The following is a 22,387-nucleotide window of genomic DNA, read 5'->3' as shown; positions in this document are numbered from 1 at the left end:
ACTATGTATACTTCCATATTTTTACTATATTAATATACACATATATGCATATTAAAACATAAGTAAGGATTTTTTTCCAAAACTGAATCATATTCATACTTTTCTGTATCTTGCTTCTCATACTCAGCAATACTCAGTGAGATCCCTTCAGGTCAGCTGGTAGAGCTCAGAATCATTCTTGTTAATGTCTGTATAATAAATAGTCCAGGGTATAGCAGGGTCTTGACATATTCATCTCCATCGCTATTTCCAGTGTTTTTGTTGATGTTTGTTTTGTTTCATGGTCAAGCAGCATACATCCTTGTACATGTGTCCATAGTTAGTGATGTTTTTATTTCTGTAATATAGATTCCCAAGTGTGGGATTTCTGGGTCAAAGGTTATATGTATTTTTAATTTTAATAGCCACTATCCAAAAAGGCTGAACCTTTACATTTCCACCTGGAATGTATGCGAATACCGTTTCCCACATCCTTGCTGCAATAGATGTTAGGCAGTACAGTGCAGTGAGTGCAGGCACCACATGCAGGAGGGCTGCCTGTATCCTAGCTCTGTTACTCATTAACTTTGTGTCCTTGGACAAGTTATTTCACCATTTTGTCATCTGTAAAACGAAGATGATGATGTAAATACTATAAAGCAAGGTTGTGAAGATTAAGTTAAGGCATTTAAAGTGTTCAATAAATGGTAGTTATTGTTAAGAATATTAAAATTTTTACCAGTCTGATAGAGTGAAATACTATCTTATTACTTCTCTAATTTGCATTTCCCTGACTGCTAATAAACTTGCGTATCATTTTGTATGTTTGTTGATCATTTGGATTTATTGTTTTCTGGGTTTGATTTATTTTATCAATTTATATATAAATTCATATGTATATATTTATTTATTATGGAAATCAACCCTTAGTCTCGCATCTGGTTTAAAAATATTGTTTCCAAGTCTATAATTTGTCTTTATTTGCAATAAAAATTTTTTTAAATTTTTATGTAGTCAAATATGTGTTGGTTAAGGTCTCCTTGTACCCAGATTATACACAAAATGTTCTAGGTTTTCTTGCAAAATTACTTATTGCCTTAGAATTTACACTGAAATCTTTAATCCAGTTTTGTCTGTGGTATAAGATATGAATCTACTTTTTATTTTCCTTTAGTTATCAGTCGTGCCAGTACCATCCAGCAATTCTTTTCTGGTGCAATTAAACGAAGCCTTTAGTCTTAGGTTAAATTATTTTATATATGAGGATCTATTTCTTCATTCTCTATTCTGTTACGCTAATCTATTTTTATATATACTAATACTATATTGAATTATTATTGTAACTTAAAGTATGTTCTGGTATGTGGTAAATGGAAAAAATGTTGAGATTCTAACTAATTGCATTAAGTTTGTATTGATTTGTTTTGGAAGAACTGATGATTTTATTATTTAAGTTTTTGAATTTAAGAACATGATATGCCTTTCATTTATTCAGTATTGTTTTTTGTCGTTTAGTAAAATATTTCATTTTTTATATATGTAGCTTTGGTGCCTTTGTAGTTAAATTTATTCCTTGGTATTTTATAATTCTTGTTGTTACTATTAATGAAATGTTTTTCCAGTTTTCATTTCTGTGCTTGTTTTGACTGACTTTATATATTTTTTGAGCTATCTTGCCAAATTCTTAATCATTTACATAATTTTTAGTACCATCTCTGAAGTTTTCTAGGTATATAGTCACATAATAAACAATAGGAGATTTAAGAACTATCTAGAGAATGAGTGACGGAACAGTTGAGTACGTGAGCTGGTCATATTTGTGGATGCATAAATCATCAGTAGAGTGCAGTGGTGTTCACTGGTAGAATTCTTGCCTTCCGTGCCAAAGACCTGAGTTTGATTCCCGGCCAGTGCACCTCAAACACAGCCATCACTTGTCTGTCATTGGAGGCTTGTGTGTTGCTGTGATGCTGAACAGATTTCAGCGGAGCTTCCAGACTAAGACAGGCTAAGAAGAAAGGCCTGGCGATCTACTTCTGAAAATCAGTCAGTGAAAACCCTATGGATGAGAACAATCTTGATCCCATTGTGCATGGGGTTGCCTTGAGTTGGGGGCTGACTTGAGTGCAGGTAACAACACACAAACACGCGTATATCCCTCCATTAATTGTGGTAAAAAAAAATTTTGTTATGTATACATATAAAACATAAAATTTGCCCTTTTAATTATTTTTAAGTGTGCAATTTTGTGGCATTATATTCACAATGTTGTACAACCATCACCATTGTCTATATTTTCCAAAATTTTTTATCACCCCAGAATCTCGGTACTGACTAAGCAGTAATTTCCGATTTCCTCCCCCTCTCAGCCCCTGATAGCCCCTCATCTACTTTCTGTCTCTATGAATTTGCCTATTCTAGATATATAAGTGGAATCATACAATATTTATCCTTTTGTGCCTGGCTTATTTAATTCGCATAATATTTTAGATTGATCCATGTAGTAGCATATATCAGAACTTCAATCCTTTTATGGCTGAATATCCATTATATGTATATTCCACATTTGTTTATCCATTCATTCATTGATGGCCACTTGGGTTGTGTCAGCTTTTGGTTATAGTAAATAATGCTGCTGTTGGCATGCAAGTATTTGTTTGAATCTTTGTTTTCAATTCTTTTGGACATATTCATAGGAGTGGATTTCTGGGTCATATGGTAATTGTGTTTAACTTTTTGAGGCATTTCCAAACTCTTTTCCATCACAGCTTCACCATTTTACATTACTGCCAGTAATGCACGAGGATTTCAGTTTCTCCACATCCTCCTCAACACTTGTTAAGTTTCCATTTTTCTGATAATAGCCATCCTAGTGGATTTGAGGCCTCATTGTGGTTTTGATTTGCAATTCCCTAGTGACTAACAACCTTGAGCATCTTCTCACGTGCTTGGTCATGATGTATCCTTTTAATATTTTGTTGGATTCAACTTGCTAAAATTTTGTTTAAAATTTTTGCATCTATATTCACAAGGGATTTTGATTTGTGGTTTTCATTTTTTGTAATATCTTTGTCTAGTTTTGCTATCAGGGTAATGCTGGACTGATAGGATGAGTTTGGAAGTGTTCCCTCCTCTTCTGTTTTCTGGAAGAGTTTGTGTAAAATTGTTGTTTCTAACTTAAATGTTTGTCCAGTGAAGCCATATGGGCCAGAGAATTTCTCTATGGGAAAATTTTTAAATACAATTTCAGTTTCTTAATCAGTATAGGGCTATTCAAGTTATCTGTTTCTTCTGTAGTGAGCTTCGGTAGCTTGTGTCTTTCTAGGAATTTATTTCATATAAGCTGTCAAATTTATTAACATAAAGTTGTTCATAATATTTCCCAATTATCCTCTTAATACAGAAGAATATCTTTAAAATTCAAATCTGATCATGCCTTAACCCTGTAAAACTCCTGCAGTATTACTTAGAATAAAAGTCAAATGTCTTATCATGGCCCACAAAGTACTGCATAATCATATTTCTCCTCCTCTTCAGCCTCATCTCATGCAAGATTCTGTATCCCTCACTATAGCTTCTGTGACATACTGCATGTAAAGAGAGAACTAAGGATTGTGGCCTCTTTTGTTTCTTCAGGAGCCAAGCTCTTCATTTCTTGAGGGCCTTTGTACTTGTTCTTCCCCCTTTCATAAAATTTTCTTCCCTCAAATCCTCACAAGCTGATTTCTTCTCATCCTTCAGGTTTCAACTAAGTGGCACCTCCTCAGACATTTTTTTCAGGCCACCCTGATCTCTTCCCTCCTTTATCACATGGCCCTCTTTAGTTCCTTCACAGTAGTTATCTTATAGCAGTTACCATGGTCCTGAATTATCTTATTTACTTTTTCTCCCTCTAGAATGTAAATTTATGAGGACCCTTATCTATCTTGTGCCTAACGTTGTTGTTAGGTGTGTCAAGTCTGTGCTAACCCACAGTGACCCTAAGTACAACAGAATTAAACACTGCCCAGTCCTGCACCATCCTCGCAATCATTGCTATATTTGAGCCCATTGTTGCAGCCTCTGTGTCAGTCCATCTCGTTGAGGGTCTTCCTCTTTTTCGCTGACCCTCTACCTTACCAAGCATGATGTCCTTCTCCAGGGATTGGTCCCTCCTGATAACATCTCTAAAGTATGTGAGATGAAGTCTCACCATCCTCGCTTCTATCATTCTGGCTGTACTTTTTCCAAGACAGATTTAGTGACATATATAATAAGTGCTCAATTAATATTTAATAAGTAAAAGAATATACAAAAAACAATAGTAATGAATAGAATGAATGAACATAAAGTAGTTGGCATTATCATTCCCTTGATAAAGCAGCAGATCAGAGAGCTTGAGTGGGCACAAAAAAAGACCAGATTACTGGCCTGACAGAGACTGGAGAAATCCTGAAAATATGACTTCGGATTCCCTTTTAGCTCACTAATGAAGTCACTCCTTCAGCCAAAGATTAGATAGGCCTGTAAAACAAAACAAGACTAAAGGGGCACAACAGCCCAGGGGCAAGGACTAGGAGGCAGGAGGGGACAGGAAAACTGATAATAGGGAACCCAGGGTCGAGAAGGGAGAGTGTTGACATGTGGTAGAGTTGTTAACCAGTGTCATAAAACAATATGTGTACTAACTGTTTAATGAGAAACTAGTTTGTTCTGTAAACCTTCATCTAAAATACAATTTAAAAAAATGGTTAAAAAGAAAAGCTTGGGTGGATTTGCCTAAAATCTTATAGTCATTAAGGGGCAGAACTCAGACTAAAACCCAGACATAGAACAAAAGTTGTTTATAGCAATTCTGTTGTCTAGTACGCATTGTTTTTTATATATCCTGTCATTATCACTAGAGCCCTGGTGGTGCAGTGGTTAAGAGCTACAACAGCTAACCAAAAAGGTCAGCAGTTCGAATCCACCAGATGCTCCTAGGAAACCCTATGGGACAGTTCTACTCTGTCCTGTAGGGTGTCTATGAGTTGGTATCAACTCGACAGCAACGGGTTTGGTTTTTTTGGTCATTGTTACTGTTGCTTCTAACTGATGTAGTTGTTATCTATGGATTTTCCTTTATGTTCAAGCAGCTTTTAATTATGCTAATAATTATAGTAACAATAGCTGCCTTCTCTGTGCCAAGTGTTGTGCAAGTGACTGTCCATTCCTTAACCCCTAATATATGGGTAGTCCCTGATTTACGACAGGGTTCCATTCCGATGACTATTGTAAGTCAGTTCTGATGTAAGTCGAACACCTCTTTTTTTTTTTTTAATTTTCATTATTATTGCCTTTTATTATCAGTCTCTTTATAAGTCCAGTATTGGAACATCTGAGAATGATAATACCAGCAAATTACGTGCAGTAACATTGTATGTAGTGTATATTACTAATGATAAGATGTACCAAAAAAAAAAAAAAAAGATGGTTGTAAGTGCAGTTTGTTGTAACTCGAATATGTAATAAGTCTTGGACTACCTGTAATGCAAAGTATAGACCTATTGTAAGATTAACTAAAACAAGGCACGCAGAAGATCCTGGATGAGGTCTTCTATGTTCTTTTTGCTCTATTCAGTATTATTATTTTCTTTTGTATACTTTTTCAGTCATGATTTTTTTTTTTTTTTTTTGTCTTTTTAACATTTTATTGTGCTTTAAGTGTAAAGATAAGAAGGCAAGAAGGGGCAAGGAAACTGGATGAATGGAAACAGGGAACCCAGTGTGGAAATGAGGAGGGTTCCAATACATTGCAGGGATTGTAACCAATGTCACAAAACAATTTATGTATAAATTATTGAATGGGAAACTAATTCACTAAACTTTCCTCAGTCATCAAATATTTATTGAACGTTTAACTTCTTTGTGACTTTGGGCAAGTGTTTTAACCTCTGTTTGCCTCAGTTTCTATAAAACAGAAATAATAATAGTGCTACCTCATATGGAGGACTAAATGAGTTAATATATGTAAAGTACTTAAACACTGGCTAGCACTTAATAAGTGCTATATAAATGTTCTGGAGCCCTGATGGGGCATGGTTAAGAGCTCAGCTACTAACCAAAAGGTCTGCAGTTCAGATCCACCAGCCACTCCTTGGAAACTCTATGGGGCAATTCTACTCTGTCGTATAGGGTTGCTATGAGTCGGAATTGACTCGATGGCAGTGGCTTTGGTTTTGGTTTGGATATAAATGTTAGCTATTATTATTTTCTACTCATAGGAAGGAAACTATAGAACTTCACTGAGAGACATGACATTTGAATAAACAATGAGACATAACACATTCCTAAAATATTATACTTGGTAATGTAAAATAATCAAGCCTTTCTAAGTTCATGTATTATAAAACAAAATTTTAATCATATTCCCAAAGGGATTTTTAAAGATTGGAACTGCTGAAAATAATACTAAAATTTATAAGGTTGGTCAAGAAAATTTAGGAAATGAACATTAAAAGAAAGGATTTGCCCTATCAGTTACTGAAACATTAAAATGTCCTAATTAAGATAGTATGGTACTGGCACAGGAGAAGAGGGAAAAATGAATGGAATTATTTGGAATCAGAAGTGACAAGCTAATGTAAGAATTCAATATTGGGTCAGAAGGACAGTGCATATCAATGAAGGAAGACTGAATTGTTTAATAAGTGGTCTTGGGACACTTGGCTAGCCATTTGGAAAGAAGTTTGATGCTGCCTTGTACCTTACACAAGAAAATGTTCCAAACTTATTGAAGATTTAAATGTAAAACAATAGACATCCTCATCCATCATAGATGTTACAGCCCCTGTCCTGGTATTCCCTTTTCCTTTTTCTCTTAGCTGCACAGTAGCCAGTCAGCTGACCAAAGAGCAGATGGTAAGTGGCAAAGCCAGGATTCGAACCCAGGCAGTCTGGTTCTAGAGTCTGTGCCCTTAACCACTTACCCACGCTGCCTCTCTAGGAAAGTGACAAACATGGACAATGAGGAAGAAATTGGTGAAACTTTGACAAGGATGGCAGTAGTTATGTCAGTGCAGAAGAGCCTTGCCATGTAATTGCAAAGAGGAGAAAAACTGACAGCATGAAGAAATAGATAAATTGACCAGAGAAAAAGATACTGATAGACATAGACAGGTGACTGTGAAAACTTTATAAAGATGATAACTGCAAAATGAAAACCCCATTTCACTGTCTTTTACCTCTACAGATGTATCACATTGAATCTTTTTTTAAAAAAGATCATTTATTCATTTTGTTTCTGAATAGCAAAACTTTGTCAAGATGTGTTCTGTTTACACACTGCCTGTAAGATTTTTGTTGATGATCTTTTCACCAAAGGATCAAACTATACATCTATTTACAATATAAATACTTTTGATAAATTGTAAGGAAGCACTTAGACTTCTTAGTTTCTTTGTGAATGATTCTTACACTGATTTGGCTGGGCTCTTTTTCTCCTTTTCATGCAACTTGAAAATTGAGCATAGTCAAATCTTTTTTTTTTTTTTTTTTTTTTAATATTGTGTTTTAGGTGAAAGTTTACACAGCAAATTAGGTTCTCGTTTGACAGTTTTTTTACTGATTGTTTCATGACATTGGTTTTCACAGTGTGTCAGCATTCTCATTATTTCCATTCTGTTTGTTCAATTTCCATTGACTAGCTTTCCTTCCCCTCCTTGCCTTCTCATCTTTGCTTTTGGGTAAATGTTGACCATTTGGTCCCATGCAGTTGATTGTTTACGGAGTACAGTCAAGTCTTGAAGGAACTTACAGGCAGTATTAACAAGTTTAGACTTTATCTGGATGACAATGGGAAACCACTGAAGGGTTATTAATTAAAGTGCTGCTATGATTTGATTTGAAGTTTGAAGATATCCCTCTGGATCTCTGAAGAATTGATTCAGAAGGTACAAGAGTGGCTAGGAGAGGAATGAAATTAGAAATCAGTGACAAATAAATCTGGGAAACTCACAAATATGTGGAAATTTACAGCACATTTCTAAATAACTAGTGAGTCGAAGAAATCATCAGGAAATTAGAAAGTACCTTGAAAATGAAGACACAATAAATCTAAACTTATGGGGTACAGCTAAAGCAGTGATTAGAGAGAATTTTATAGCTGTAAATTCCTATAATAAGAAAGATGAAATATCTCAAATAAATAAACTAGCCTTCTTAAGACAGTGGAATACAAAGAGCAAACTAAACTTGAAACAAGAAGAAGAAGGAAATAATAAAGATTACAGCGGGAATTAATGAAATAGAGAGTAGAAAAACAATAGGGAAAATCAGTTGAATAGGATTGCGAGTCCAGAAATAAACTTATATATGTCTGTGGGTCAACTGATTTTTCAATACGCCTGCCAGGACTATTCATTGGGGGAAAGAATAGTCTTTTTAACAAATGGTGACTGAACAACTGGATTGCCACATGCAAAAGAATGAAGTTCAACCCTTCTACCATGTACCAAAATTAACTCAAAACAGATCAAAGACTAAATATAAGAGGTAAAACTATAAAACTCTTAGCAGAAAACAGATAAATCTTTATGACCTCACTTTTCGCAGTGGAATTTTTTTTTTTTTAAGTTTCTCATACAAAACTTTATACACACACTCCTATGTGACCCTAGTTGCACTCCCCATACTGTGACAGCGCACTACTTTCCACCCTGGATTTCCTGTGTCCATTCAACCAGCTCCTGTCCCTTTCTCACCTCCAGATAGCAGCTGCCCATTTAGACTCATGTATCTACGTGAGCTAAGAAACACACTCGATGAGTATCATTTTATGCCTTATAGTCCAGTCTAATCTTTGTCTGAAGAGTTGGCCTTGGGAATGGTTTCAGTTTTGGGCTAACAGAGTCTGCGGGCCATGTCTTCCGGGGTCCCTCCAGTCTCAGAACATTAAGTCTTGTCTTTTTACTAGAATTTGAGTTCTGTACCCCACTTTTCTCCTGCTCCATCAGGGGACTCTCCATTCTGTTCCCTGTCATGGCAGTCATTGGTGATAACTGGGCACCATCTAGTTCTTCTGATCTCAGCTGATGGAGTCTCTGGTTTATGTGGCCCTTTTGTCTCTTCTGCTAGTATTTTCCTTGTGTCTTTGGTATTCTTCATTCTCCTTTGCTCCAGGTGGGTTGGGACCAATTGATGCATCTTACATGGCTGCTCACTACTTTTTAAGAGCTGAGACGCCACTCACCAAAGATCATTTGCTTAATAAACTTTGTTATGCCAGTTGACCTAGATGTCCCCTGACACCATGGTTCGCAGACTCCCGCCCATGCTACTCTGTCCCTCAAAGTGTTCGGTTGTATTCAGGAAACTTCTTAGCTTTTGGTTTAGTCCCGTTGTGCTGACTTTCCCTGTAGTGTGTGTTTCCCTTTCCTTCACCTAAGATAATTCTTGTCTACTATCTAGTTAGTGAATAACCCTCTCCCTCCCTCCCCCGTCACATTCATAAGCATCAAAAAATGTTTTCTTCTGTGTTTAAACTTTTTCTTGAGTTCCTATAATAGTGGTCTTATACAGTATTTGTCCTTTTGCAACTGATTTCACTGAGCATAATGCCTTCCATATTTATCCATGTTATGAGATATTTCACAGATTCATCATTATTCTTTATCACGTAGTATTCCATTGTGTGAATATACCATAATTTGTTTATCCATTCGTTGATTGATGGGCACCTTGGTTGTTTCCATCTTTTTGCTATTGTGAACAGTGCTGCAGTGAACATAGGTGTGCATGTATCTATTCGTGTGATGGCTCTTATTTCTCTAGGATATATTCCCAGGAGTGGGATTGCTGGATTGTATGGTACTTCTATTTCTAGCTTTTTAAGGAAGCGCCAAATTGATTTCCAAAGTGGTTGTACCATTTTACATTCCTAGCAGCAGTGTATAGGTGTTCCAGTCTCTCCACAACCTCTCCAACATTTATTATTTTGTGTTTTTTGAATTAATGCTAGCCTTGATGGGGTGAGATGGTATCTCATTGTAGTTTTGATTTGCATTTCTCTAATGGCTAATGATAGTGAGCATTTCCACATGTACCTGTTAGCCGCCTGAATATCTTTGGTGAAGTGTCTGTTCATATCCTTTGCTTATTTTTTAATTGAGTTATTTGTCTGTTTGTTGTTGAGGTTTTGCAATATCTTGTAGATTTTAGAGATCAGACTTTGATTGGATTTGTCATAGCCAAAATTTCTTTCCCAGTCTGTACGTTTGCCTTTTGACTCTTTTGGTGAAGTCTTTTGATGAGCATAAGTGTTTGATTTTTAGGAGCTCTCAGTTATCTAGTTTCTCTTCTGGTGTTTGTGCATTGTTACTTATGGTTTGCGTTCTGTTTATGCCATGTATTAGGGCTCCTAGCGTTGTCCCTATTTTTTCTTCCATGATCTTTATCATTTTCAATTTTGTATTTAGGTCTTTGATCCATTTTGAGTTAGTTGTTGTGCATGTATGAGGTATGGGTCTTGTTTCACTTTTCTGCCGATGGATATCCAGTCATGCTGGGATCATTTGTTAAAGAGACTGTCTTTTCCCCAGTTAACAGACTTTGGGTCTTTGTCATGTATCAGCTGCCCATAGGTGGGTGAATTTATATCTGGATTCTTAATTCTTTTCCATTGGTCTATGTATCTGTTGTTGTACCAGTACCAGGCTGTTTTGACTACCATGGCAGTATAATAGGTTCTAAAATCAGGTAGCGTGAGGCCTCCCACTTTGTTCTTCTTCTTGAGTAATGCTTTACTTATCTGGGGCCTCTTCCCTTTCCATATGAAGTTGGTGATTTGTTTCTCCTTCTCAGTAAAAAATGTCATTGGAATTTGGATCGGGATTGCATTGTATCTGTAGATGGCTTTGGGCAGAGTTGACATTTTCACAATGTTGAGTCTTCCTATCCATGAGCAAGTATGTTTTTCCACTTATGTAGGTCTCTTTTGGTTTCTTGCAGTAGTGTCTCTTAGTTTTCTTTGTATAATTCTTTTACGTCTCTGGTTAGATTTATTCCTAAGTATTTTATCTTCTTGGGGGCTATTGTAAATGGTATTGATTTGGGATTTCCTCTTGGAAGTTCTCTTTGTTGATGTAGAAAAACCCAACTGATGTTTGTATTTTTATCTTGTATCCTGATACTTTGCTGAACTCTTCTATTAGTTCCAGCGGTTTTCTTGTGGATTCTTTGGGGTTTTCTATGTATAAGATCGTACCATCTGCAAATAGAGATACTTTTACTTCTTCCTTACCAATTTGGATGCCCTTTATTTCTTTTTCTAGCCTAATTGCTCTGTCTAGGACCTCCAGCACAATGTTGAATAACAGTAGTGATAAAGGACATCTTTGTCTGGTTCCTGTTCTCAAGGAAAATGCTTTCAGACTCTCTTCATTTAGGATGATGTTGGCTGTTGGCTTTGTATAAATGCCCTTAATTATGTTGAGGAATTTCCCTTCTATTCCTATTTTGCTGGAAGTTTTTATCAAGATGGATGTTGGACTTTGTCAAATGCCTTTTCTGCAACAATTGATAAGATCATGTGGTTCTTGTCTTTTGCTTTATTTATGTGATGGATTATATTGATTGTTTTCCTAGTGTTGAACCATCCTTGCATACCTGGTAGAAATCCCAGTTGGTCATGGTGAATTATTTTTTGATAGGTTGTTGAGTTCCATTGGTTAGAATTTTGTTGAGGATTTTTGCGTCTATGTTCATGAGGGATGTTGGTCTGTAATGTTCTTTCTTTGTGGTGTCTTTACCTGGGTTTGGTATCAGGGTTATGCTGGCTTCATAGAATGAGTTTGGGAGTATTCCATCCTTTTCTATGCTCTGAAATACCTTTAGTAGTAGTGATGTTAACTCTTCTCTGGAAGTTTGGTAGAATTCTCCAATGAAACCATCAGGGCCAGGGTTTTTTTTTGTTGGGAGTGTTTTAATTACCTTGTCAGTCTCTTATTATAGATTTATTTAACTGTTCTACCTCTATTTGTATTAGTTCAGGTAGGTAGTGTGCTTCTAGAAATTTGTCCCATTTCCGCTAGGTTTTCAAATTTGTTAGAGTACAATTTTCCATAGTATTCTGTTGTGATTCTTTTAATTTAGTTGGGTCTGTTGTGATATTGCCTATCTCATTTCTTATTCAGGTTATTTGCTTCTTCAGTTTTTCTTTTGTCAGTTTGGCCAACGGTTTATCAATATTGTTGATCTTTTCCAAGAACCAGCTTTTGGTAGTGTTAACTCTTTCAATTGTTTTTGAAATTCATTCTTCATTTCATTTAATTCTGCTCTAATTTTTATTATTTCCTTTCTTCTGGTGCTCGAGGGCTGCTTTTGCTGCTCTCTTTCTATTTGTTCAAGTTGTAGGGCTAATGTTTTGATTTTGACCCTTTCTTCTTTTTGAATGTATGCATTTATTGCTATAAATTGGACTCTGAGCACTGCTTTTGCTGTGTCCCAAAGCTTCTGGTAGGATGTGTTTTCGTTCTCATTTGATTCTGTGAATTTCTTTATTCCATTCGTAATTTCTTCTATAACCCCGTAGTTTTTGAGCAAGGTGGTGTTCAGTTTCCATGTGTTTTATTTTTTTCCCTTGCTTTTTCTGTTGTTGATTTCTGCTTTTATGGCTTTAGGGTCAGAAAAAATGCTTTGTAATATTTTGATGCTTTGGATTCTTTTAAGGCTTGCTTTATGGCCTAATATGTGGTCTGTTCTGGAGAATGTTCCATGTGTGTTGGAAAAGAAACTATACTTGGCTGCTGTTGGGTGGAGTATTCTGTATATGTCTGTGAGATCAAGTTGGTTGATTGTGGCATTTAGCTTTTCCATGTCTTTATTGAGCTTCTTTCTGCATGTTCTGTCCTTCACCAAAAGTGGTGTGTTGACGGCTCCTACTATTATTGTGGAGCTGTCTATCTCTATTTTCAGTGCTGTTAGAGTTGTTTTATGTATTTTGTAGCCCTGTCGTTGGGTGCATAAGTATTTATTATGGTTATGTCCTACTGGTTTATTGACCCTTTAATCATTGTATAGTGTCCTTCTTTCTGCTTTGTGGTGGCTTTTACTTTAAAGTTTTTTTCGTTAGAGATTAATGTTGCCACTCCTGCTCTTTTTTGAGTGTTGTTTGCTTGAAATATTTTTTCCATCCTTTGAGTTTTAGTTTGTTTGTGTCCTTAAGTCTAAGTGTTGTCTCTTGTAGGCAGCATATAGGTGGATCGTGTTTTTTTTATCCATTCTGCCATTCTCTGTGTTTTATTGGTGCATTTAGTCCATTTACGTTTAATGTAATTATTGATTGGTATGAGTTTAGTGCTGTCATTTTGATGTGTTTTTTTATGTTGTTGACAGTTTCTTTGTTCCACTTAATTTTCTGTGCCGAGTCATTTTTCTTTATGTATCATCTTCTTCATTGTTGTTGATTTTGTATTTGCTGAGTCTTTTTTTTCCCCTGGTTTTTATTTTGATATGTAGGATTGTCAGTTTCCTTTGTGGTTACCTTAATATGTACCCCTATTTTTATAAGTTTCAACCAATCTTTTATTTCTTTGTATCACCTTGACTTCCTCTCCATATGAAAGATCTATGGCTACATTTTTTAGTTCCTCTTTTTTGTTTTAATGTTTTCATCTTTTACCTATTGATGTCTCTATTTCTCTGTTTTCAGTGTTTTAGTTTTGATTTGTTTTTGTGTCTTCCCTCTCTGGGTTGATATCTGGTTGCTCTGTCTTGTGTTCTAGTCTTGGGTTGTTATCTGATGTTACTGATTTTCTAACCAGAGGACTCTCTTTAGTATTTCTTGTAATTTTGGTTTGGTTTTTGCAAATTCCCTAAACTTCTTTTTATCTGGAAATGCCCTAATTTTGACATTATATTTTAGAGATAGTTTTGCTGAACGTATAATTCTCGGCTGACAATTTTTTTCCTTCAAGGCTTTGTATATGTCATCCTGTTGCCTTCTTGCCTACATAGTTTCTGCTGAGTAGTCCAAGCTTAGTCTTATTGACTCTCCTTTGTAGATGACTTTCCGTTTATCCCTAGCTGCTCTTAAAAGTTTGATTATAATATGTCTTGGTGACTTTCTTTTGGGATCTACCTTATGTGGGGTTCGATGAGCATCTTGGATAGATATCTTCTCATCTTTCATGATATTAGGGAAGTTTTCTGCCAACACATTGTCAGTACTTCTCTCTGTATTTTCTGTTATCCCCTCTATTCTGACACCCCAGTCAATCGTAGTTTATTCCTCTTGATAGAGTCCCACATAATTCTTAGAGTTTCTTTATTTTTTTAAATTCTTTTATCTGATTTTTCCTCAAATAGTTGGTATCAAGTGCTTTATCTTCAATCTCACTAATTCTGACTTCCATCGCCTCAATTCTGCTCCTGTGACTTTGTATTGAGTTGTCTAATTCTGAAAGTTTATTGTTAATCTTCTGGATTTCTGTTTGCTGTCTCTCTATGGATTCTTGCAGCCTGTTAAATTTGTCATTATGTTCTTTTCTAATCTTCTTTAGTTCCTTGATTGCTTTGTCTTGTGTTCCTTGGCTTGTTCTGCATTTTGCCTGATCTCCTTCCTGAGCTGTTGAAGAATTCTGTATATTAATCTTTTGTATTCTACGTCTAGTAATTCCAATAAGCTCTTTTCCTCTGGAAAATTTCTTGATTCTTTGATTTGGGAGCTTGCTGAAGCCATCATGGTCTGCCTTTTTATGTGATTTGATATTGACTGTTGTCTCCAAGCCATCAGTATGTTATTATATTTATTTGTTTTATGTTTGCTTACTGTGTCCCAGCTTCTTGTTTTGTTTTGTTTTGATATGCCCAGATAGGCTGCTTATATGAGCTAGTCTGATTATTGGTGCCTTTGAAGCTCTAGTGTCCTGTCATCAGGTGGTTAGATCTATTCCTATGTATGGGAGCCCAGGAGTCCATTTCCTTTTCTTGTATTGATTCAGCTCAGGTGTCCAGGTAGTTGGTCACCACGTGTGTGGTACACACTCTCACCTACAGTCCTAGGTGGGCAGAGGTGATTGGTATAGGCACAGGTATCTGGCAGTAGAGAATCATGTGCTGAGCAAGGCAGAGGGCTGACAGCTGCCCCTGGGTGTCTGGGAGGAAAGCGTGTCCCTGTTCTCTAGAGTGCGTTGTGGGTGGGCTTTGCAGCCAGACTATGGGCATCCAGTGCTGTTGTCTGTGAGGACTGGGAGGCACCACTTATTCTTGGACCCCAGTTGCAGGTGGCTAGGTGGCATGGGTGGAGCCACCAGTCCTCAGGCTCCTGATGTGGGTAGGTGAGGACCCTGCTTAATGGGCAGAGCGGTGTCAAATGTCACGAACCTGCCACTTCACCATATAGCTGACAGTTGAGGTTAGGCTTCAGGTATATACCTTGTTGTACTATGGTAATGAGGGCCTGCGCTGTTGAAATAGGCCCACACAGGTCTATGCGGAGGTGAAAGGCATTCGAAGTCTGTGGACTCCTTATGCCTGTGCCTAGGCAATGGAGATGTGCCTACCCTAAATTCACAGCTTAGGGGAGCTGTCAGATTGTTTATTCCTGTTTGTTAATTTGTTCCCTCTCCAAGGCCGGGAGAATGGCTCAGGGAACATGATGGTCCTTACTTCTGGCCCAGGGAACGCGGCAATGTCTGAAACTGGCTTGGGACCTAGTGCACAGCAGGGAGGGAGTGGGTAAATGAGAGAGAGTTTTTTCCCAAAAGGAGTGTTTTTTGATCTGTGCAGTAGGTTAGACTCATGTACTTATCTTTTGCTGATTGAGTGCCGCTTTTCACTGGTTCTGGTGGCTTGAGTAGACTCTCTGCCACTTGGTCTCGCCTGATGTGAAAAACACCTCCTGAGTGCCGCTACTTGCCTGACTGCGTGCGCCAGCTACAGGATACTGGTCCCCACCAGGTCAGGTCTGGCAACTCCTCGCTGCTTCTGAACCCTGCCACTCAGTCCAGTTCCTCAACTTTGCCTTTGATGTTCAGGGCTTCTAGATTGTCATATATAATCAATTCACTTGTTTTTCGGGTCTTCGTTGTAAGAGGCACTACAAGAAGTGTCTGACTACTCCGCCATCTTGGCCCTGCCTCGCTCGGCAATGTAATTTTAGATATTATACCAAAAGCTCAAACAACCAAAAGAAAAACAGATAAGTTAAAAAATTTTGTATTACTAAGGACATTATCAAGAAGGTGAAACAACAAGCCATAAAATGAGAGGGAATACTTGCAAATTATGTACCTAATAAGGCAATTATATCTAAAATATATAAAGAACTCTTACAACTCAAGTAACCCAATTAGAAGATGGGCAAAGAATCTGAGTAGATATTTCTCGAAAGAAGACATACATATGTCCATGAGCACATGAAAAAATGTTTGACATCATTAGTCCTCGGGGAAATGCAAATCGGAACCACAGTGTGATACCACTTCATGCCCACTAAGTTAGCATAATCAAAAAGTCAGATAATAGCAAGTGTTGGCGAGGATATGGAGAAATGGAAACCCTCATACACTGCTGGTAGGAGTTTAAAATGGTGCAGCCACTTTGGAAAACAATCTAGTAGTTCCCCAAATGGTTAGACATAGACTTACCATATGACATTGCAGTGCCACTCTTAGATATATACCCAAGAGAAGTAAAAACATATGTCCACATAAAAACTTGTACTCAAATGTCTATAACAACATTATTCATAATAGCCAAAAGGTAGCAACAACTGACATGCCCATCAACTGATGAATAGACAAAATATGCTATAGCCATACAATGGAATATTATTTAGCAATAAAAAGAAATTAAGTACTGATACATACTACAGTAAGGATAATCCCTGAAAGCATTATGCTAAGTGAAAGAAGCTAGTTACAAAAGGCCACATAGTATATAATTCTGTTTATATGAAATGTCCAGAATAGGCAAATCTGTAGACACAAAAAGTAGACTAGTGGTTGCCAGGGGCTAGGAGGGAGGGGACATGTGGAGGGACTGTTAATGGGTATGGAGTTTCTTTTTGAGGAGATGAAAATGTTCTAAAATTGACTGTGGTGACAATTGCACATATCTGTGAAAATTCCAAAAAGTGATTGAGTTGTATATTTTACATGGGTTAAGTATATGGTATATGAATTAATATCTCAGTAAAGCTGTTAAAAGAGTAGATAGGAGAGCATCCCTTAGGAGGTTGTTGGAGGAAACCACCTGAGAAGTTATGTGGTAATGGGGAGAAGTACACAAATTTGAGATGTATTTTGGAACTAAATTGATAGGACTTATTGATGGATTGTACCCAAGGGACAGGGAGAAACCAGCAAAGACCCCTAGTGTTTTGACTTGAACAATAGACTTATGATTGGTGGTTCCATTTAGTGAGTTGAGGAACAGGAAGAAAGAACTTAAATTGGAAAATGAAGTAGGAGCAGAAATTTTCCACGTGATCATTCCCAGATTTAAGGTAGAAAGGGTACTAAAATTGAGATGTATATGTTAATATAATAGATTTGTAGAGGAAAGTGTGAAGAGAAATAGCCCCCTCCCCTCTTTTTTTTCTGTCTGGACGTCGCCTTGTGTGGATTTATTGCTTTGACTAATTGAAGGTCTGTGTTTCTTTTTTTTAGGTAACCCAGGTTTAACTACATTTTATTTGCCATTTGCAAAGGCTTTGTACTCTTTGATAAATGGACGTTTTCCAGTTTGGATTATCGGTCATGCTGGGCATTCTGTCGCCCCCAGAGATAAAAAGATTCGTGCAGCCTCAGATGGTACGTCTTTGCTAACATCTGCTTTCCTCTGCAGTGAGTGGGTGTTCATATTTCTATGAATTCTACTAAGATAAAGGGTTACACTAATGGAAACCTGTTCGTGGGATGAAGCCCATGCTGCCATGTTTTGGTAATATTTGGATTTTTAGAAACATTTTAATTCTTGATGTAATTTTCTGTAAGAATTTGGGCGAATCAACCAGTCTGTCTATGACTTCCCTTTCTGTTTACCAATTCTTAACCGACTGTGTATTTACAGGGTTGTACTAGGAGGAATGAGGGTGAAAAACTAATATAAGCCATGGTCTTTAGTCTAAAGAAGCTCTCAGTCTCAACATTTAGAGAAAGATTAAGCAACAAACTGTCTCCTGAGCATGTGGACACTTATGGAGTGAACACAAGAAACAACACAGTAGGGGTTAGAAAAGACTTTGTAGAGTAGGTGGGTTTTGACAGTTGAATAGGATTTAGATTTGGGGTTGAGGAAAACCAGAGGTGTACCAGGTAAAAGAAGCACAGCAGGGAGTGAGATTCAGTAAGTGTGATACTCAAGGCTACACTGGGAGAGATCTTGAGAGCCGGCACTCTACATGGTAAATAGCTGAAAGCTTTTAAACAGAGGAAGTACTACAGAGTTACAAATTACCTACATTTAACTCAGGAGAATTCTACTGTCTTCATGCTTGGTAGAATGAGAGGTAAATAACAAGTTCTATAGGCATTCCATTCAAGGGTCTTTTGTTTTAAGGGGTGCCCTTTAGTGGCCGTGAGGTGGGAGGGGGTGGCTTGGCTGTAGCTTCCTTGCCTGGTTTTGGGTTCTGATGTGCCTCTCCTGTGGTGTGTCTTATACTTACTGATCTTCCAAATTTTAAAGATAGAGTACTGTAAGTTTATATTTTACTTATGTGCTCTTTGTTACTGTGTATCCATCATTCTTTTAGACATTGATGTACAAGCTCAAATATACAAAAACCTGTGCTCTAGGGATGATTTAAGTGATATTAAGGCTAGTTTTAATTATATTTAATTTTGACCAGATACTTTGGCTTTAGCCTCTGAATCAGATACAATTTTTTCTTTTTAAAATTTGAATATAGTAGCAAAAAATGTGATTACATATGTGAACTCTTCTGGACACCCTCTAAAGAAGATTACTTTAAGCTATTATTCATTTAGGTAAAAGCTTTGCAGGTCAGATAAACAGTATTCATTTACCAAGTTTAATCTAGTTTTATCCTTATATTTTGGAGTTGATTTTTAGCTCCAAGAAGTAATGCTTTGTAATTTATTTTCAAACTGTGTTAGCTTTCCTTATTGTGTTTGTGTATTAAAAAAGTTGTACATGCTCGTTGTAAAAAGTTTCAGATAATACAGGAAAGCATAAAAAAGTAAAAATCAGTGTGTCCATAATTTAAGGTTGAAAAGGAATGCTAAAACTTCATAGCTTCTTGTTTGAATTGCACTTACACATTTTCAGCTCCAAACCAAACAAACATTAACACTTTGCCCCCAGGAGATGAGATTTCCTAATACTTTTAACACCTTGTGCAATAGATGAGAGTTTTTGACAAGGCTGAAGTAAGCATCTGGGAATTGTAGTACCAAGAAGTATATTTTTATTTCTTTTTGTTGTTGTTGTTTGTTTTCTTTCTGTGACAATGTCTGAAGTGTGTATCTTAAGCCTTAGTAAAATAATTACATTTGGATTCTGAGGGTCTCCCCCCACCCATTTATTTGCTTCTCATTACCTGTTTAAAAATTTTGATTGGCATGTATTAAACACCAAGAACACTTTATGAAAAATGATGTAAAAAACAAATACTGAGATTTAAAAATAATTTAATATTTACGTTTTAGTTTTTAACTGGAATAGTAATGTTAAACACGTATTGGTCAGCATGTACATATAACATTGTACCTGAGCAATAGTAAAACAGAAGTTATTTCTTAGACTATTTTCACTAAATGTTTGTTCAAGTTTTACTATCTGTCTTTGGTTCACCCTCGGAAGTCTTACCTGGGAGTTTTTAGAAGCTGGTCATTTCAAGTGTTGATCCTACTGAATAGTCAAGAGAAAGTTTCCATTCAAAGTAGAATTTCTCCCACATTCGAGAACATCTGCAGATGTGTGAAATTTCTTTGGATACAGAAATTGGCCTACATGCTGACCAATTGAGATTGTTTTAAGTGTAAAGTAAGATGTAACGAAATGAAATGGAAACTGGATTAGTCACCTGTGTCCTTTGGTTCATGTATAAGAATTTATTTGAAGAAGCAGATGACAATTAAAAGTGGATTTCTATTTTTATCTTTACTTGATTTTTGGCAGTTAACTTGAACTATGGACAATACACAATATAGTTATTGCAAACTTAGGAAACAAATTACTTTCTGGCACACCGAGTAGATACTGTTTGGTTCTGTTAGTACGGAACGTGGCTCTCTTTTTCCTCTCCAAGCCATAGCTCAAACTTTGTGTGTCATTGCACTGTGACTGTCACAGCTCCCTGACTCATATCCTTTCCTAAGTGCACTTACTCAATTTAATCATTTTTGAGTACCTGCTCTGGACTTGCCTCTTTGCTAGCACTTAGAAGTACAACTGTGTTTAAAACAAAACCTGCAGTTTTCGTTGTTGATAGTCAGGTAATGTCACCTGCCACTGACTTCCTACATTTTCCTTTTTAAGGCATTACATGTAAGATTGCCCTTCTCTCGGCAAGCTCTCCACACCTCTGTGGAAACAATTTCCAGTTTCCACTCTATCTGGAGTTTTCACATCAGCCAGACTTTGGCTAGGCGCTTCAAGCACAGATTTCTTCTACCACCACTTACACCTACTTTTTAAAAATCTTTTTAACTTCCCTGGTTATCTTCCATTCATAGGATTTTACAGCTAAAGGTTTCTACATCAAATCCCACCTTGAGCCCTTATTTTTCAAGGGAGAAAACTAAGACCCAGGAAGGTTAAGTGACTTTCCAAAGGTCACACAGCTAGTGAGTGGCAGAACTGAGTATAAACCCAGTATTTAATTCTCAGTTCAGTGCCCTGATGCTGCTGGTAAGTCATCTCAGTTGGCCACTGCAAAGTGCTAATGAGACCAAGTTTTCAGGTTTCTGTACTATATCAGCTAATCTTCAGATTAGTTCTGTGATCACAGGTTATTCCCTCTTCTGTGGCCCTTTTCCTGCTGTGACACATCAGGGGACAGGGTAAATGGAGTGTGAATGGGACAATGCAACTTGCGTAAATACCTCAAAGTGCCTTTTTTGGTAGTATGTCTCAGTCTTTGTTATTTCTCTCTCTCTGTATTCCTCCATGAGCAGTTTACTTGAGAGCCATTTTACACTTTGTTCTAAGGCTAGGGTATACTTTGAAAGCTGAATGTATATTATTACCTAGGAGTGAAAGATGTTAAGAGCAATAGTGAAGTGAAACTAAATAGATTTGATTGCCGTGATTAAAAACATCTATTTCAGCAACCATCCGTACTGAATGTGACTGAAAGTGAATAAAATGTATCACAGATGCTTGCTCTGCTGCGAAATTTTTGAAAGACCCTTCTTTATTGTTTTACGTTTATTTCTGCAAATATGCCCAAAGAAATTTGGGGGTTTAAGCCCATAGCTTTTCCTTTGTAAGGAAACTTGTATGTCAGCTTAGAATGTGGTTTTGCTACATTATCTTGTGCTTGGAAAACAGAAGTGCTAAAAGAAATATTAGCAGAAACAGGCTTGTTTAACGTGCTAAACTTGCAAAAGCTGCCAGCTGCCTTTGCCTGTTACCTGAACTCTGGTAAGAGAAACGTAAAGACTGAGGGAGCTAGGAAGTAGTAGAAAACCAGCAGGGTACTCATTGAGAATAATACTTTTGTCTTGTTCAAACTGCTTAATGGTGAGTAGTTAATGTATCTTACTCTTGCATTCTTACCTTGGTGAGAAAAGTCGTCCATAATAGGGAGAAGCTGTGTATTGGATCACTTAATGAAGAGAGCAGCATCTAACTCAGGTAGCACAGTGAGCTACCTGAAATCGTGCTGAAGACAAAAACAGACATTTAAACTGTACATTAACAATTTTGTAAGTTGAAAATTGACTTGAAAGATAATCCTTGATCTCAGACCCACTGCCATCAAGTCAACTCATAGTGACCCTATATACAAAAAAAACCCAGACCCATTGCCGTCTAGTCGGTTCCGACTCATAGCGAGCCCATGAGTTTCTGCGGTTATAACCTTTAGGTAAGCAGACTGCCACATCTTTCTCCCGCAGAGGGCCTGGTGGGTTCGAACTGCTGACCTTTGTGTTAGCAGCCAAGTGCTTAACCACTGTACCACCAGGGCTCCCTGATCTTTGATCAGCAGTTCTCAGATATGTCAGAATCACCTGGAGGGTTTATTAAACAACTTACTGGGCACCACCCCCAGAGTTGCTGCTTCAGTAGGTCTGGGGTGGGACCTGAGAACTTGCATTTCTAACAAATTCCCAGGTAAAGCTGATGCTGCTGGTCCTGGGACCACACTTTCAGAACCACTGCCTTAGATGTTCACCAGTAAACCCTGGTGAGGAAAATGACTAGAAAGTATCTGTAGTGTTTCTGAATTTCCAGGAAATGTCTTTAATTCTTGTATTAAATT

The 22,387-nt window shown here is 37.1% G+C and overlaps 1 protein-coding gene across 6 annotated transcripts in view; it reads left to right on the top strand.

Moving 5' to 3' along the window:
* LDAH (lipid droplet associated hydrolase) overlaps window positions 1-22,387 on the top strand; it is a 155,955-nt gene that overhangs the window by 31,895 nt on the left and 101,673 nt on the right. For all 6 annotated transcript variants that reach the window (XR_002825796.1, XM_023741765.1, XM_023741766.1 and 3 more), the window contains one exon: window positions 17,607-17,750. Coding sequence is in view for 5 of the 6 variants with exons in the window: in XM_023741765.1 (XP_023597533.1) it covers window positions 17,607-17,750 (144 nt within the window). In the remaining variant the exon portion in view is untranslated. The remainder of the gene's footprint in view (window positions 1-17,606; window positions 17,751-22,387) is intronic.

This window comes from Trichechus manatus, unplaced genomic scaffold (genome assembly GCF_000243295.1).
Source record: "Trichechus manatus latirostris isolate Lorelei unplaced genomic scaffold, TriManLat1.0 scaffold00189, whole genome shotgun sequence".
NCBI classification, from domain to species: domain Eukaryota; kingdom Metazoa; phylum Chordata; class Mammalia; order Sirenia; family Trichechidae; genus Trichechus; species Trichechus manatus.
This window is presented reverse-complemented; position numbering and strand designations above follow the sequence as displayed.